Here is a 17,508-nt window from a genome sequence, read left to right on the forward strand (position 1 = left end):
TTCTGTCCTCTAGATTGTCATTCTTTGTTTAGGATTTTCTGTGTTTTTTGTGGAGGCTGTGATCCATTTCACTACCAAACTTATCCATGTGTTTTTATTTTCATGATTTTCTGGGGGGAATGTTTTTGAGGCTGTGATGCATTTAACTACCAAACTTCTGTTTTCATTTTTAACTCATTACAATTATTTCACTCGCCAGTTTAGTCGGTAATTGCTGGTATTTTTACTGCTTCAGTAGCATTAATGTGGAAATAAACCAGCATAGGTCAATAGGCCTTAACCGCAGTATTGTTTTCCTTTCCTCCTCCCAGTTTACATAGAAGCTTACCAGTTAAGGTTTTCTTTGGTCCTTTTCATTGCACTTGATGTTCAGAGTTGACCCTGTATTGCTTGCTCTCCTCGGTCCCGAACCCCCCAGGTGGGTATCCTGGCCCGTCTGAGCGGTGAGAATGCGGACGAGCACAACGTGGTGCGGGCTCTGGAGTGCTTCCAGCACCGCAGCCACACCTGCCTGGTGTTTGAGATGCTAGAGCAAAACCTCTACGACTTCCTCAAACAGAACAAGTTCAGCCCACTGCCGCTCAAAATCATCAGGCCTATTCTGCAGCAGGTGAAGTGAACTCATGAACAGATAAAGCACTCATGCACACACATACTCATGGACACAAACCAGACAGAATAAGTTCCGTCCACTGCTCACTAGGGCCAGTCAGCCTCAGGCAAGAAATCACATCTGACTTGTATGGTCACTTTCAACAGCTTGTGCCGCAGACTGTCAATTATTCATTGCTTTAATAGCTTTGCAACCCAACTCTAGTTGTGAGTTGTTGGGAAGAAAATGAACACAAAACAAAGCTAGCAATTGGGCAAAGAGGCTCCAAAAAGATTGTATTCATTTTAGAAAGTGTCATAGCGGCAGGCCCACAATATCCAGATATATATAATACTACACTTACTGATAAACTGTATGTATTTATGTGAAATTCTACAGGTGGCCACAGCCTTGAAGAAGCTGAAGTCTCTGGGTTTGATCCATGCTGACCTGAAGCCCGAGAACATCATGCTGGTGGACCCGTCCAGACAGCCCTACAGGGTCAAGGTCATCGACTTCGGCTCAGCCAGCCACGTCTCCAAGGCCGTCTGCTCCACCTACCTGCAGTCCAGATACTACAGGTGAGTGAGGACACCCGCTTGCAGTCTAATCTCTGGATAATTTAAAGGAATTGACAAACAAAATCTGACCGGTCTATATAGTATCACTCCTGTGTACCATCTTTATCATCCACCAAGATTTGAGCATTCTAATAAATAACTGGTAATATGAAGCTTTTTTTTGGGGCATTTTCTACTGTGATACACTTCGGAGGGGCAGCATGGGAGTTACCCTGCTGTGGGTGTGGCCCGAGTTGACTGGCATGCCCATTAAAACTCAACATTTTGCAGCTAGTATCTGAAAATGACATTGCGTTTTGATAGGGTTGTCCCCCTTTTTACTTATCAAAGTAATTTTTTAATCCCGCCTCACAAAAAACGGTTGCTGGTATCAGGCAATTCATCCGACAGGCTTGTCTTGGCGCAGAAATGAGAGGCTGTGAGAAAAGTTTAGTGACGTTTTTCACAACCCAGGATGACGAAAATTGCCATTGTAATGAGAAATTGCTGTATTTTAGTTGGCTGTCCCTGTGAAAGAAAACATTGAATGTTTTTGTTTGCAGTGACATCCAGGGTTAAGCAGTGTTTCCTGTAGTTTTGGTTCTGAGACTCAGGTTTGCTCCTTGGCCTGTTTCAGGATCCAGTCCAGTATGTGTTGCAGTTTCAGAATGGCTTTTTTTTTTGGATCTTTCTTATTTTAGCTGTAAATACATTTGTAATTGTTGCTTTTTTGCTCAGGCTGAACAGTAAGGCCAGATGATGAATTTGCGTTGTATTTCTGGCTGTTTGCTTGCTGGGGGCTACAGTAGTGAAATGAATACAAAGGAAACACTGGTTAAGTTGGATTCCTTTACCATATTTTGAGTGCATGTGTCACAGAACCCACCCACCAAAGAGAAAGTGGAATGCATATGTACCAAGTCGCATTATAACACTGACGCATTAGTGACATTCCACAGGGGAAACTGAAATGTAGCCTAATGCATAATGTTGACAACCAAACGGGTTCTAATGAGAGAAACAAGAGGAAAACCACAAGTCACACACACCAGAAAAAACTTAGCCCTGTTTCAAATGGGTGGATACAAGCTTAAACCCCTGAGACTACATGATGTTCAGAAATGTGTTGAATGTTTTAAGGAAGATTAGAAATGTCACTTGATAGCATTCAGATATGTAATGATATGCCAACACAGCTAGTTGACTTAGTCCCATGGGTAATAGTTGTGTATGTGTGTGTTTCCCACAGAGCTTAGCACAGTCTTGCCTCAGCTTTATGTATTGAGGCTTTTCTGTACTTATGTAATGTGAACAGTGGGGTCTGTAATAACCTGCAGACTGTCACTGGGAGCTGCATGGCATGCTGAGGCTCTTTTTGTCTCCCTCTCTCTGTTTCTGTCTTACACCTTTTTTTTTTCCGTCTCCTTTGCCTGCTGTCTCTCTCTTTGTCCCCCTCCCTCCCTCCCTCACACATGTATGCATTTTTGCATTCACATGTGTGTTATCCATGTTCTGAGCGTCACGCCCTAACTGCACGCCCTAAGTGCTCTTGCATAACACTGCAGAGGAACTGAGATGTTTATATGAGGAACAGCGTCTACAATACTTGGCGTGGCTCGTAGTTTAGACTGAAGGGGAATGTGCTCATGAACCACAGTCAGTAGTGTGGGCCTGGATTCAAGACTTCAGTGTCATGTGAAAGGACATTATTAGGTTGTGAAGCAGAACTGCTGTGAATAAAAAAGAAACAGAATCGCAAATGAAACAAAGAAGAAATTTGGACAGAATCAACATCAATTCTTTACTCTCACTCTCTCTAAACATACTGTAAATTCTTGATGACTCATATAGCAAGTTGAAAATTTAATTCACCGACAGTCTTTGCAGCAAGTTTCAGCAAGTAGGTTGATCCAATCTGTTAAATTATTGCAACTCCTCAAACATTGTGCAATCAGTGATAGCTGCTGTTGAGATACTGGGTATGTCTGCAACCAACGCAATGCACATACCCACCTTACCACCGTCAGTACTCCTGCCTTTATTTCCTTGTCAGGAGAGTGACACATTGTGTTTTAAGCTCTAATTTCTGCCAGTGGTGTAGTAATTAGGCACAGAGGTTTGAGCTTCCCGCACTGAAGCTCAGCAAACTGCAATACAGCCTATAGATGTAAAAAGGGGAGTTGGGCTCCCCAAATCCAAAATGCCAGTGTTATTCTGAGTACAGGCTGTGATGAGTGTGAGCTGCTTTCTAGGCCTCCCTCTCAGAGAGACAAGCATGGGAAATGGTGAGCCATAGTCGTTGCATAACATAAAGGCTCTGCTCTGCAGTTGACCTGGTTAAGTGTGTGCGAGTGTGTGTCTGTGTGCGTGTGCGCACACTCGTGTGAGTTTTGTCTTCGAGTGGTGTCGGGGCCATGCTGAGATCATAGCGCAGATAGATTGGGCGAGCATTGAGGAGCAGGGAGGTCAGTCAGGACACGGAAGGGAAGAATGTGGTATGTAGAAACCCACATTTAGATCCAGGAAAAAAACATTCAGACATTCCTGTGTGTCTGTGTGTGTTCGTGTATGCTCATATGCGTGTGCCCCTGTCCATGCAGCAGCTGCCAAGGCAGGATATTTCACATATATTACAGAATGTACCTCAACTTGCTTCACACTCGCTCAGTTCAGTAACGCTGGTATTACAAAGGCTTCTCTGTGTATACAGAAATTGTGGCAAGGGCAGTGAGTTTATTTTTATGTAATTTCTTTATTATTTCAAAGTTCCTGCCAAGTTAATGCAATTTTGGCCACGTTTTGCTCATAGTGGTTGCTGGCCATCGTATGGACAATGCGCAGCTTTTTCAGCCAATCATTTTGCCTCTTACTTTTGTTTTTCTGAAGTGAAGTGTGCCTTTGGGTTGAACAGTCCTACAAACAGTACAAGCACAGTAACTCTCTGAAAGTGAAACAGGGCTTGAGTTTGAAAAGGTAGACCAGCACACACCTACATGCCTCCTGTCCACTTCTCTTTTCCTTTTTGTCTGCCACTTCCTACCTGTGTTATTTTGTGTGTGTGTGTGTATGTAGGAGTTGGGTTGCCCATGAACCAGGTAGCTGGTAGCACATTTTACATTCTTCACTGCACATACGTAGGCTTGTATGCCAGCTTGCATAGGCAAATACCTGTATACGCAGGGAGATGTGCACTTTTTATGGTATGTCTTTTTTCTTATCTACGTGATTATGTAATATCTGAGCCCCAGAGCAGTGTGTGTGTGTGTTTGCTCATGGAGTGTCCGTGTGTTTGCATAGCAGGTTATCAGCGGAGTGGTTTGTAGGGAACTCTGTGTCTCCTCATGTCCAATGCTGGTATTGCATAACGCATGTGCTGTATTGTTACCATAGTGAAGCTATTAAGCTATGCTGGCTTCACCACAGTGGGTAGGAGCTGGTTTTCTCCAGCTCCGGGGTTTTCCCTGTCTTTTCCAGAGCCCTAGGTAGGGACTTTGCCAGCGGTGAGGGTTTGATGCAAAGCTGAGGGTTTAAAGACACAAAGACCACAGGACAGCCTTCAGGGGCAGAAAATGAGGCTGGTGCATTCATCAACCATTAGCAAACAGACACCGATGGAACTTATCCAAAAGTCTTATGTAAACTAAAGAGTCAAAATGTGTTGGATATTTGAAAATGTCTTTCAGCTGGTCAGAAAAAAACACTTAATTGATGGTTAGAGTATAAAGGGCATTTCTGATATTCCAATTCTTGCGTAGATTAAGCTGCATTATTCATTTTAATTATTGATGAAATGGTGTACAGTTTTGGTCATTCATCCAAACTGTACACCAGTCTGTCATTGGCCATAGATGGACCTTGTTAGACTTTGTCCACAGCAGAGTAAACAGAATCCAGAGCCCTATATTTCAGAGATTTGCCATAGAGAGGCCAGGATGTTTTCTTGGCCTCCAGCCATCCAGTTGTCACTTCTTTAACTTCAATTTCTTGTTAGGCAGTATCGGCCAAAACTCTGCTTAGCAACTGGAATAGTAGTCTATTTTTTTGTCGTGCTTTTATTGAGCATATTATCAGGAGGCAGTGGGGACGATTGAGCTTTGCTGATTTCATAGGTGTAACTCTTGTAGATAGAAGGCTCTGGCAGAAGCTATTCAATGCTCGTCATGCTCTAATGCATTGTTGCCATGGTAGCCATGACACAGCAGGCCTTGGTGAGGTGACTGTTATGTCCTGCGGGGGCCGGTGACGTAAAACCACCTCCCACAGTGAAAATGGAGCACTGGGCTACGTGAATAATTCAGCTAAGCAGATCAGGTGAAAGGAAAGAGGGCTATCGTCTTAGCATGCTTTCAGATTTGGGCAGGTTGCTCTAGGCTCCCTTCATCCAGGTGTGATTACTCTGTCACAGAGGTGTTGCTTTACAGTGGCACTAGGTCGCCTAGCACTAGTACACATTGTGCACATTTGGTTAAATATTTGATTTGGATATGTGAGATTTCTTCGCCAGGTTCTCTTTATAGGCGACAGGACAGTCAGATCCTGAACAGATCTCAGATGATCTCAGCACTCAACATGCAAGTCCATGCAACTCCAGTGTCAAGAAAATGAACACAAGGCTAGAAGAGGGGTGATTTTGGCACAACAGGTGACTCTTATTGATTTGGCTTAAATTGGTGGGGGGAAATAAAGCAAGAGAGAAGAAATGCAGCTGATCTGTGCGGATGAATGTTGTCTTTAGATAAAAGACAGATATAAACCCCCTCTAGCCCTGAGGGGGTTTATACTGGTAACACGGCAGGCTGAAATCTGGCCCTGGTCTGATGGTCAGTAGGGATGCCTTGTCTGACCGGGGAGCCCATATCGACTTCTAGGGCTCGCATACTTCATGAATAACACATGCTCACACACAGTTGGCCGTGTGTGTGTGTGCGTATAGCCTACATGTGCTGCTAGCTTCCCCATTCCTCACATGCAGTCCTTATTTATACAAGTGAACTTGTATAATTAGTGTGTGTCTAAGGTTTGTTTCCTGCGTAGCCTTTGTGAAGTTCTTTTTTTCTTAAATAAATACCACTGCCTCTCCTGACGCGTTTGTGCGTGTGTCCCACAGACTAAATGATACTCGTAATGTTATCCAGAGCCACAGTTTAATCAATGACTCTCTTAAGGCAACACCATCTTCCACCCCCCTTTCCTCTGCCCTCTCCACATCTTTCCGTCTGATCAGCATTTAATATTTCTATATTAAACAATGGGTTGTGGAAAATAATAATTATTATGTCCTAAATTCTAGGTTAACTACAGATGTGACATTTGTGTTTAGTATTTTTACTTGGACACAATTTATTCACACCTGTTCATCCTAGGGCTGGGCAATATATCAATATTATATCGATATCGTGATATGAGACTAGATATCATCATACATTTTGGATATCGTGATATGGCATAAGTGTTGTCTTTTCCTGGTTTTAAAGGCTGCATTACAGTAAAGTGATGTCATTTTCTGAACTTACCAGACTGTTCTAGCTGTTCTATTATTTGCCTTTACCCACTTAGTCATTATATCCACATTACTGATGATTATTTATCAAAAATCTCATTGTGTAAATATTTTCTGAAAGCACCAATAGTCATCCCTACAATATTGTCGCAATATCGATATCGAGGTATTTGGTTAAAAATATTGTGATATTTGATTTTGTCAATATCGCCCAGCCCTACTTACAACTGAACATTTAGCCCACTTCGTAGAAAATACTGAGATATATATCGTGTATCGCCATTCAGCCTAAAAATACCGAGATATGATTTTTGGTCCATATCGCCCAGCCCTAGTTCATCCCTTTGTTGAGCCCTTTCCCTCGCTTTCCTTCTCTCCTTTTCTGCTCTTGAGGATCCTTGAAGATCCTTTTCAGGGCCAGTAATCTTCCTACAATGCGAGTACTGGTGTAGGAACAGCTTTTAAAGTAATCTACCCCTAATTTTCATGTTATTCCTCGTGTCTGTTTATTCCACATGCCGTGACTGAATAAAAAGACTCATTTGTGATGCTGTCAAGAGGCGCTGGGGCTTTTGCATTGCCAAGTAATTAGAGGCAGAGATTCTGGGCTGCACAGTTAATCGAAAAACAATCAAAATCACAATATTGACTACTGCAATTTCTGTATTGCAAGAGGCTGTGATTTTTTATTAGACAAAGTTGACTTAGACATAAAAGATGGAAACTGGTCTACAAATCCAGTTGTATGTTGCCTAAGCATTAAGATTTACCCTTAAAAATTGTCCTGCAAAATCAAACCTTGGTAGAGAAGGTAATGACTACATGCTTGATAATTCATATTTCAATCACAATATTCAAAACGAGAACTATGATGATTTTTTTCCTTGTCAATAATGTAAAATATGAACTAGTGGTGCTAACAGTTGTGAACCTGAAAATTAGTCAGATCATCCACAAAGTCGGCCTTTCATCCTGAGTCAGCAGAACTGCTCCCTCTCCTACCTCTTAATGACATGAAAGATTAGAATGTGGATTGTTTAGTTTCTGGCCTGATGGTGAACAGCCGGGGAAAAAGACTAATTCTGTTTAAGGGTGGTGAATTTTCCCTTCCACTCATAGTGGAATTTGCTGTGGTCTTGTGACCTATCCAGCAATCCTCGATCTTGTTGTTTCTTATTCTGGGTTCATGTTTTTTTTTTTTTTTTAAGCTTGGTTCCTGCCATGTCTCCAAGTCCTCCACCCATTTTTCCTGGATCACAGCAGCCCTTTGCATGGAGGTATTTTGCAGGCCAATTGTCTTAGTCATACAAATCCTTTTTTTCCTCCCAGAAGTCATCAGACGAGCAATCTTAAAGAGCACCCATAAAAATTGAAGCTTTTTCATTTGCCTTGGCTTCCTTTCCCAGGAACTGACTCTGCCCTTGGCTTCAAAGACCACATTTTTGAAAATATTACAAAAGGCAACGGCACACCCCTGTATCCTCTGAACTTTGCTTAGTGTTGTAGCGGTGTCTTTTTGGAGGATTAAAGATCCTTGTTTTACAATCTATATTGTCCTGGTTGCTGTACACACACACACCCTAAGCTGGTGCTGGGAATCTGATCTGCCGTTCCAGGCATTAAGCCTTGGTAATGCAATGTGTTGTGTTTGATATGTGATCATCGCGGATCAGATTTGACTACAGGTGTTAAAGCACTGGATTTACATACCCAGCACAGAGTCTCATGTCATCATGTTGAACATCTCTCAGGTACACACACACACACACACACACCTGAAGTGTGTATATCCAAAGTCATATTTCCTATCTGTTAACACAGCAGCAGTGTGTTGCCGTACTATCTGCAGGGTTTGTCCTGTGGCTGCTGCTGCTCTCTAGTGTGAATAGTTAGTTTAATTCTAGAAACTGGTCTGGCCACCAAAGACCTGTGTGTGTGTGTGTGTGTGTTACGTGTGTGTGTGTTATGTGATGGGCTGTTTCTGGAAAGGTGGGGCCATTGCTGCAGCTTTTATGACTCTGGCAGTATAGCTGGGAGCAACAACACACACCCCTCTTTAGGTTTATTTTTGAGAGTCCCCTTTAATCCTGTGTCCCCGGACTGTATGCGTATGCATGTTTGTTTATTTTTGCCACAGGCCAATAAAGGCTAGCCTGGCCCCGAGCCTGTGTTTGTGAAGTCTGCAGAGAATATTTGTCCTCCCCTGCAGTTACTCATCTCTTCAATGAATTGGCCTATGCTAATATCAGTATGAAGTCAAAGCACTCTAATAATTAATGTTAGGGATAGCCTAATCTGCAGTGATGTGATACATCTGTTGTTTTTTTTAGGATTTCAGGGGCTCAACTTGCATTCATTTCATTGACATTAACTTTGAGTCAGTTTGTAAGATATGGGATGTAACCCAAACCAGTGCTTTCCAAATCTTTTTTTCGCAAACTGAAACTTGTGTGGCAAGCTGTTGTGCAGCTCCATGTAACAGGATTTCCCCTGTCTTCAGCTGCTTACACACTAGGCTATATTCGTATCAGTTTACCACACAGTGCACAGACTTTTTTTTTTTAGAAAAATCTTTAGCAAAATTATGATGATGTGGGGACCAGCCCAGTCTTATAAAAACAATGGCCTTAATTAAGCTGGTCATGTCTTGGTGTGAAACTGTGTTTTTTTCCATCTCAGTTCCTGTCTGTGCCTTAAACATTTAGTAACACCACAAACCACTGATGTGATACAAAAGTACAGTTTGTACCAATTCCTCCCTATCTCTTCCTTCTTTCTGGCAGCAGAGTATTTAGGTTGAGGTTTGGGTGATCTTGAGTGATAATTTGAGCTTTAGTTAGCTTAATCTTTAGTCTGTGCAGTGTGTGTGAAGCAGAAGTGAAAGGTGAACAAAAGCAACTTTTTAGTACTGACGACTGAATGTGTAGTTCAGCCTAATGTCGTAATGATTAATGTTTGGGTGTTGTCAGCGTTTTCCCTGCCTTTTTAACAGTTAGATGGTCCAACTAGTTATGTTTTCTCTGCTCAACTAAATGATAATATGAAATATAATCCTATTCTGCATCTTTTCCTACCATAAGGTGTTTGAATGTATTTTAATTGTCCCTTTTCCTTGCTGAAGACTTCATTTTCAGCATCCTCCTTTTTGTGATGGTGCCACTCGAGTCTCTCTATGAACTAGGGAAACAGTCTGAATAACCGTCTCAGTCTCTGCTTTGCAGAATTGTTCTCTGATCCTGAACTAGATGTTAAACCTGGTCTCCCCCAGCGCTCTTTTCAGCATTGCATAACTCAACTTCCTTCTCTTTGAGAAGCAACAGGAAATGGTAAATTGTAATTTCCTCCTCCAGCCCAAAGAGGACAGAAAGCATGGGTTGTACTCATGTAGTGATGGATTTGTCATGTGCATTTGTGTGCACGCACGCATAGATACACACACACACACACACACACACACACACACACACACACACACACACACGTAGAATGATGATGAGCAATGGCCTGGTTCATCACCCTGTAATGCAGTCACATTATGGTCTTGCGTCCGGTTGTTGCTTGGCAACAGTTATTTCCCCTGTGGTCGTCACAGCAGTGGTTACTATTTGCAGCACTGTTGCTTAGCCCCACAGCGCTGTGTCCAGGTTTAATAGCCCATTGTTTTTAAATGATGGCGCACACTAATGCTGCTAGATTACTAGTCCCATTAGGATTGCATAAGCAGCAAAATCCATTTATTGGAGCAGGGCTAGTTCTCTGTTGCGTTACCCCGCACAACGACACTGCTGCACGTCATATGGGTGTAATATTAAATCTGAGATCCTTGAGTAATCGGTTGAGTCATGATTACAATTTGGGGAGGGGGGGGGGGGGGGGGGCGTTTGTTGATGAGACCATAATTTCATTAGACAATCTGGCGCCATCCGTCGTGACAATCTTAATGAATCTTCACTTAATTTTGCAGCATAATATCCTTCAAATCAAACATAATTGATAATAAAACCCTGCCCCCTTCCATTCTTAAGAGCTCATTCGTTGTGCAAAGGTTTCGATGCTATGTGGTTTGCACTAACTGCTAAGATAGCCCACCTCTTGGTTAACCAGCTATTTGTCTCTCTCTCTCTCTCTTTCGAGCGCAATCCATCCGCCCAGAGCTGCAGCAATCCTGGCCCTGCCGTTCTGTGAAGCCTTAGACACGTTGTCCCGGGGCTGCGTGACTGCTTTTTGATTATACGTCTTGACTGGCTCCCAGAACTAACCTCTCTCTCTCTCTCTCTCTCTCTCTCCTCTCTCTTTCTCTGCACAGGGCTCCAGAGATTATTTTGGGCCTGCCGTTCTGCGAGGCCATAGACATGTGGTCACTGGGCTGTGTGATAGCTGAGCTTTTCCTGGGCTGGCCCCTCTACCCCGGAGCGCTGGAGTACGACCAGGTAACACACCTTACCAAGCTACAAGACGAACTAGAGGCCCGCTGTATCTCACACACACACACCAAGGGAGGGAAAGGGAGACCAAAAGACAGATTGAAGACAAAAGAGTAAAAGAAACTTACAATCTTTAAAAGATTACAAAACAAAATATTTTTAATGCTTTTAATACATAAGTCTCTGCTTTCCCAATAGCAGCAACCCAACAGTAAGTTCATTATATAGTTAAACCTTTATTTGTTGTTGCTCCCTGGGCGCTCTCCCTCTCAACACTGTATGACTGAAGTCCAACAAATCCAGCATGAAATCCACCTAAGGCTAATCTGAGCCGGAGTGAAACAGGAAATTGTTCCTGGCGATGTGTGATTATTTTCCCACAGGAGAGCGCGGTCTAAACAACACAACTGGGACTCTGAACGGAGTCCCCCGGCGAGGGAGAGGGAGCATGGGAAAAGGCCCACACCGCATTCACAGACAAGCACAAGATTTCCCCTGTCTTATGGTTCTAGCGGCTCTGAGAAGATCTGAATCAAGTGCATCGTTTTTACAGTTATTGAAATAAGGAAATTGGAAGAAGACCTACTCTGACACTTGACATTTTACTGACATTTGTCATGTGGGAACAACTGATATTTTGATGAGCAGACCTTTAGGGGCGTCTAGAAAGTCAAGCAAGTTTTCCACAACTCCATTCAGCCTTCTTTGCCAAACAAGATGTTTCAAACTGTCTTTTTACTGCCATAGCAAGTGTCAGTGTGTACCTACCATTCATGTACATTCATTTCTGTTGACAGAATTTATGGCTTGTTTGATGAGACCATATTTTATGTGCATGTGCATGTGCCTGTGTGTGTGTGTTGTTAGTTTTTTGGGGCGGTGTCACCTTTGCCTCCAGCAATAGCTAGCGGTTTTGAACAATCATCAGTCAGAGCCTAGGTGGCGGTCGATGGCGCTTAGCTGACCACTGACAGCTTTGATGTACCCCTAGGCCATGCCAGGGGAGGGACACACACGCACGCACACACACACACACACGCACATTGAGCCCCCGAAAGCATGCCGCACCATGCCAAGGCTCACTGCAGTTCCACTCTGCACAGCAAAATGTATTTATAAACATAAGCCCGATGGTAGACATGTGCACGTGTGCACACACATATACACACACTGTGGTGAGCGTGCAGTGCACCATCAGCAGGTTCTCAGTCCAGTGCCCTCTGGCCACTCAGTGTGTTTGTTCAGTGCTGTAGACACATGAGCGCGCACGCACACACTCTCTCTCACACACACACACACGTGTTATAAAACGCATCAATACAGGGTTCCCACTGGTCATGGAATTTCTGGAATACCATGGAAATTAGAGCGGTTCATGCCAGACAGGGCAAGTCAGAGAATTTGATAAATTCACAGGGAAGTCAGGCAATATCGAGGATTTTTAGAAATGAGTCACTAGAATATACCAGAATTAATATATATACCAGACCATTTACCTCTTAAGAACTTTTCTGTGCTGAAAAACAAACCAAAACAAACAAATTAACAGTTCAGAATTTATTTTGTAGGTCATGGAAGCGCTTTGACTTAGGTATGGAAATATTGTGGAATTTAAGTAATAGGCAATAAGTATTTTTTTACACTCAATCTTCTTCGACACTCAACACACATGAATCTACGCGATGATATTTGACGCCCACACCGTTGTGAGTGTGCGGCAAAGGGTGGATCTGTCTCTTTCTTCCTCTTCCTGACATTATGGATGTGTTAATCAAGAGAGCCGGTTGGGTCTTGTTCAGCTGTGAAACTGTGTGGAAGCCGGCCACACGATGGCATGTTGGCTGGGAGAGGGAAGCCGCATTTCCTCTGGAAGCCATGCTGTGATTTGACTGTCAGGTATATGCTAACCAGCTAGCGCGCTATAATATGCCCACTAGGTATCAGTTTCTCTCAGAGAAGGAGTTCTGCAAGCCAGATCGTTGTCAACATATGCAGAAATATGAGTTATGTTTCATGTGAACTGATGGTAAAAATCCATGACTACATCAAATTACATATTTTATCCAAATCATTTTATGCACACCCTTCAATCCTGCTTTACCCATAGAATTTGAATTGAATCCATTCAAGCTTTTTCAGTTGTTTGGCTCAGTTTCTGGTCATGAGATTTTAAGTCAGAGTTCACATAAGACAATTAGAGACATGTGGTTTTCTGTACACTTATATACTCAGTCAAATTCAGTTTGTGAGCAATTTCAGTGGAAGTGGGTGTGACTGAAAACTATGCTGAAACAGTTTAGTACAGTGTATGTGTTTTTTTTTCCCATATATATTTTTTTTTTAGCTCTATTGACTTGAACTAGCTTTGCTAACAAATGTCAACAACATCTGACTCCACTTTCTCAAAATAAAAGAAATTGTGCTTTTTGAATGCACTGAAAAGACTCCAGTTCATAGTAAATTGGTAATAGGCTTCTTATAAAGATGAACTATCTCTTTAACTTTTTGCAGGCATGGATATTTAAGCATTGATAATCAATAGTACTTGTCCACAGTGTCTTCATTGCCAATTTAATACTCTTTGTTCACAAAATGTATGACTACTAATATCCTGTTCAGATCAGTGTTGTACCACAGTGTGCATGTGTGTGTGTGTGTGTGATCTCTAGGCTGCATCTGCCTTGTGCCAGTCAAGAGCTTTCACTATGCAGGCTTGGCAGAGCGCTAAAGGTTGAAGTGCAGCGATGTAGCGCATTGTAATAGATAACCATGCGACAGACTTACAGACTGTCTGTCACTTGGATTCTGTCCAGCAGAGTGTGACACAAGTTCACGTGTCGGAGCTAATGTGCCTGCCTCATGTTCTCTATCAAAAGATGTCTCACGCAGTGGTTTGGACTAGGGTTAGACCGTTGGCCTTTTATTAAATACCGTGTATCAGCCAGTCCATGTCGCCCCCTACCATTGAAAGTGCAGTGAGCCACCCCTGCTGAAAGTTTTCAATAGTTTTAGTATCCTATGATGGTCTAAAGGCTTTTCTACTGTCTTTTTGGCATGAAAATGGTCAAATTCGGCCTTCAAAAATCCATATCAGTCGAGCACTAGTTTGGAATGCTCATTTTACCTCAGCTGTATATTATCTTGTCTCCCATAAGTATGTTATGACGCACTAATTAGCTGTTGACGTAATATAAAGGCATAAAGAGTATCCATGGTTAGTGTTTATCTGAACTGATGCTATATTTTCAGCAATTGGGTAAAGTGAATTAAACTCTATTATCTTATTTCTAGCTAAGTGGTTGTATTGAATACTTATATAACCCTTGTTCCTCTTTTCTCTCCCCACCTCTCCCTCTTTCCTCCACGCCTCTCCACCTATGTTCTTCTCTTCTTTGACCTCTTTCCCCTTGTTATCCCTTACCCCCGTCCCTCTGTCTGCCTCCCTCCTTCCCCGACCATTACATTCCCTTTTCACCTTCACCTCTCCTTTTCCCTCTCTCTCTCTCTCTGTCCCCTGTCTCTCCGTCTCTCCACATGTATCCCCCTCTCTGCTCAGATCCGGTACATCTCTCAGACTCAGGGCCAGCCTGGCGAGCAGCTGCTCGACAAGGGGACCAAGACCTCTCGCTTCTTCAGTAAAGAGTCGGATTCTCCCTACGCCTCCTGGAGACTAAAAGTACCTGCACACAAATTGGATCAACATTCACAGACACATAGATACTCCTACACATTATACACGCATGCATGTTATAGGCCTGTGCACACAAGATGGTGTACATTCTCCTGCCAACCAATTGTCATCAACAATGCCTGATGTATTGTATTAGTCTGTCACACACAGACAGTGAAGGCATGGTGACTTGAACTGAAACCTAGTGGGGCTTTTTTACAATTTAAAATTCTAGGTAAGTCCTTGCAGTCAAAAAAAAAAAACAAGTATGAGGTGGCGCTGCATTCCCAAGAGGAAGCAGTAGCACCAGACACTCAAATGGAACAAAACCAGCACATCCTGAGGAAAGCTCTGGGAAATGTCGGCTGTGTTTAGGCTATCTTCTGTGCTGGCTCTAAATACACTTTAAATCAACTTCAGCATAGTTCTTGTCCCTGCGTCTGCTTCCCCATCTGAGTGTTTTGAACGAAGTTACATTTTCAATTCCTAAAGGTCATGGAAATTTAAATTGGCAAAAATCCAATCGTGAAACACTAGTGGACACACAAATCTGCATGCAAACACACATAGATCTCCTTCCCATGCCTGTGTGTATTCATCCCTCATCATTTAAACACGACTATTCCCATACTACACACAGCAGATTCTCTCTCTCTTAATATTTCTATTCTCTTTCCAGTCGACAGAGGAGCATGAGAAGGAGACGGGACTCAAATCCAAAGAGGCCAGAAAGTACATCTTCAGCTGTCTGGACGACATCGCACACGTGAGTCCAACCACAGTGCCACAGTCTGTGTAGTTCAGTTTAACCCAGATCCACTTAAGGCTACAGATACAGGGGGCGCCCTGGTGGATCACCGAGTAGAGCGCGTACCATAAGGCTCAGTCCTTCCCGCAGCGACCCGGGTTCGAATCCGGCCCGTTGTGATTTGCTGCATGTCCTCCCCTCTCTCTCTCCCATGCCTTCCTTTCTCTCTCTCACTAACTGTCGAATAAAGCATAGAAATGCCAAAAATAAATCTTTAAAAAAAAAAAAAAAAGGCTACAGATACACTCGAGACTTGCAATTAGTGACACGTCTGGCCGCGCAAAAAAGGATTTTGCTCACATAGCAATTGGTTCTTCAAAATCAGATACGGAAGTCTGGAGTCATACAGATAACGGCGATGTAACGCGTTGGAGGAAACAGAGATTTAAATCAATACAGCCACAGTCTTGTGATCTCATCAAATCTGATCTTCAGAATCAGATCTCTGAAGTCACGTTGACATGAAGAGCGTGACAGGCGCTACGCTGGTGCTGGTTGCCTGTGTTGAAATATGCAGCTCAGTCAGACGTTCCTATGTTCATTAATTCACTGATTCATTAGGACTTTTAACGGTTGCCCTGAGCGCTTCTTATAGATTTTCTCTCTCCCTCTATCAGGTGAACTTGGTGCTGAGTCCCGACAACAGTGACGTGCAAGCGGAGAAGACCGACAGGAGGGAGTTCGTGTCTCTGCTGAAGACCATGCTGCTGATCGACGCCGAGGAGAGGACCGTTCCCTCCAATGTCCTCAACCACCCCTTTCTCACCATGACTCATCTGCTGGACTACCCGCACAGCAACCAGTAAGCCACAGACCAAACCCACTTGAGACAGTCATGCAGGCCATCTAGGGGTGTAACGGTTCAGTCCGACGACGATTCAATTTCACTTCTTTCCGCACAGTTTCAGTGCGTCATAAAACCTCACATTATGGTCAGGATTTCATTCAATTCATTTCAATACTTCCAAAAAGTATAATGGCTCTGCAGATGTCAGGGGATTCAGTCAACAATGAAGAAACTTATGTAAACCTTACACAATGGTACTAGGTCAGAGCATTACATTTATTTTCAAGGCAAAACTTCAAACTTCAAACGACAGCAGCTCAATGTGTCTATATATTTTCATCAACTTTTTCTAGCCTACACCCTTCCACCTTCTATTTCACAAAACAACTTAATGCGATATTAACTGATATTAAACAATTCCAACTTTTCAATTCAGTGCAGTTGGTTTTCTTACCTCTCTTCACAGTAACCAGCAGTATACAAAGAGACAGGCACAAACACAACAACACTATTGTGCATGGGGTTATTGACTGTGGCATGAACACCTGACTTAACACTTTCCTCCTCACCCAACCGCGACTCCTCTGATCTCCCGCAGCGTTCAGTCGTGTTTCCACATCATGGACATGTGCCACAGTCGGCCCACCAACGCCCTGTATGACGCCGTGAACCAGAACACTGTTCAGTTCTCTAGACCTCCCGTAGCCCCGCCCACCTCCTCTGGCCTTCCTCTGGGCTACAGCAAGATACCAGTGCACACTCAGGTAAGAGAGGGGTGTGTGTGTGTGTGTGTGTGTGTGTGACTAGCATGTTTGTATCTGGATCCATATATATGAGTATTAAATGGCTTCCACAGATTCTTGAAAAAGAGATGATGGTTTTTGGGTGGGAATATTTTTTTAAGATACTGGCAAGCCACTGACATTCCCAAGTGTCTGCCATATAAAATGGCAGAGTGTCTGGATTATTTCAGTCCGACAATTATGTCATTACACATTGTCTTTTGGTGACACCCAGGGTTTTTCCAGGGCACAGAATATATAAATAAATGTCTATAAATATGCCTGGCCATATAACTTAATCTTTGGTTATGTAATGCTTCTGTGCACGTTTTGCCAACTTTTACCATTCAACTAATGTTGCCACCTTCAGGGGAGAAAGTGCTAT

The 17,508-nt window shown here is 43.1% G+C and overlaps 1 protein-coding gene across 1 annotated transcript in view; it reads left to right on the forward strand.

The window, feature by feature from the left end:
- LOC139665923 (homeodomain-interacting protein kinase 3-like) overlaps positions 1 to 17,508 on the forward strand; it is a 35,142-nt gene that overhangs the window by 4,214 nt on the left and 13,420 nt on the right. Inside the window, exons 3-9 of the mRNA XM_071544966.1 lie at positions 419 to 610; positions 992 to 1,173; positions 10,959 to 11,082; positions 14,633 to 14,752; positions 15,426 to 15,512; positions 16,172 to 16,356; positions 16,940 to 17,105. Of these exons, the coding sequence (XP_071401067.1) occupies positions 419 to 610; positions 992 to 1,173; positions 10,959 to 11,082; positions 14,633 to 14,752; positions 15,426 to 15,512; positions 16,172 to 16,356; positions 16,940 to 17,105 (1,056 nt within the window). The remainder of the gene's footprint in view (positions 1 to 418; positions 611 to 991; positions 1,174 to 10,958; positions 11,083 to 14,632; positions 14,753 to 15,425; positions 15,513 to 16,171; positions 16,357 to 16,939; positions 17,106 to 17,508) is intronic.

Source organism: Centroberyx affinis, unplaced genomic scaffold, assembly GCF_046629955.1.
Source record: "Centroberyx affinis isolate AG114_WGS23_722 - 3 ecotype Tasmania unplaced genomic scaffold, CSIRO-AGI_Caff_v1 ptg004742l_1, whole genome shotgun sequence".
In the NCBI taxonomy this organism is placed as follows: domain Eukaryota; kingdom Metazoa; phylum Chordata; class Actinopteri; order Beryciformes; family Berycidae; genus Centroberyx; species Centroberyx affinis.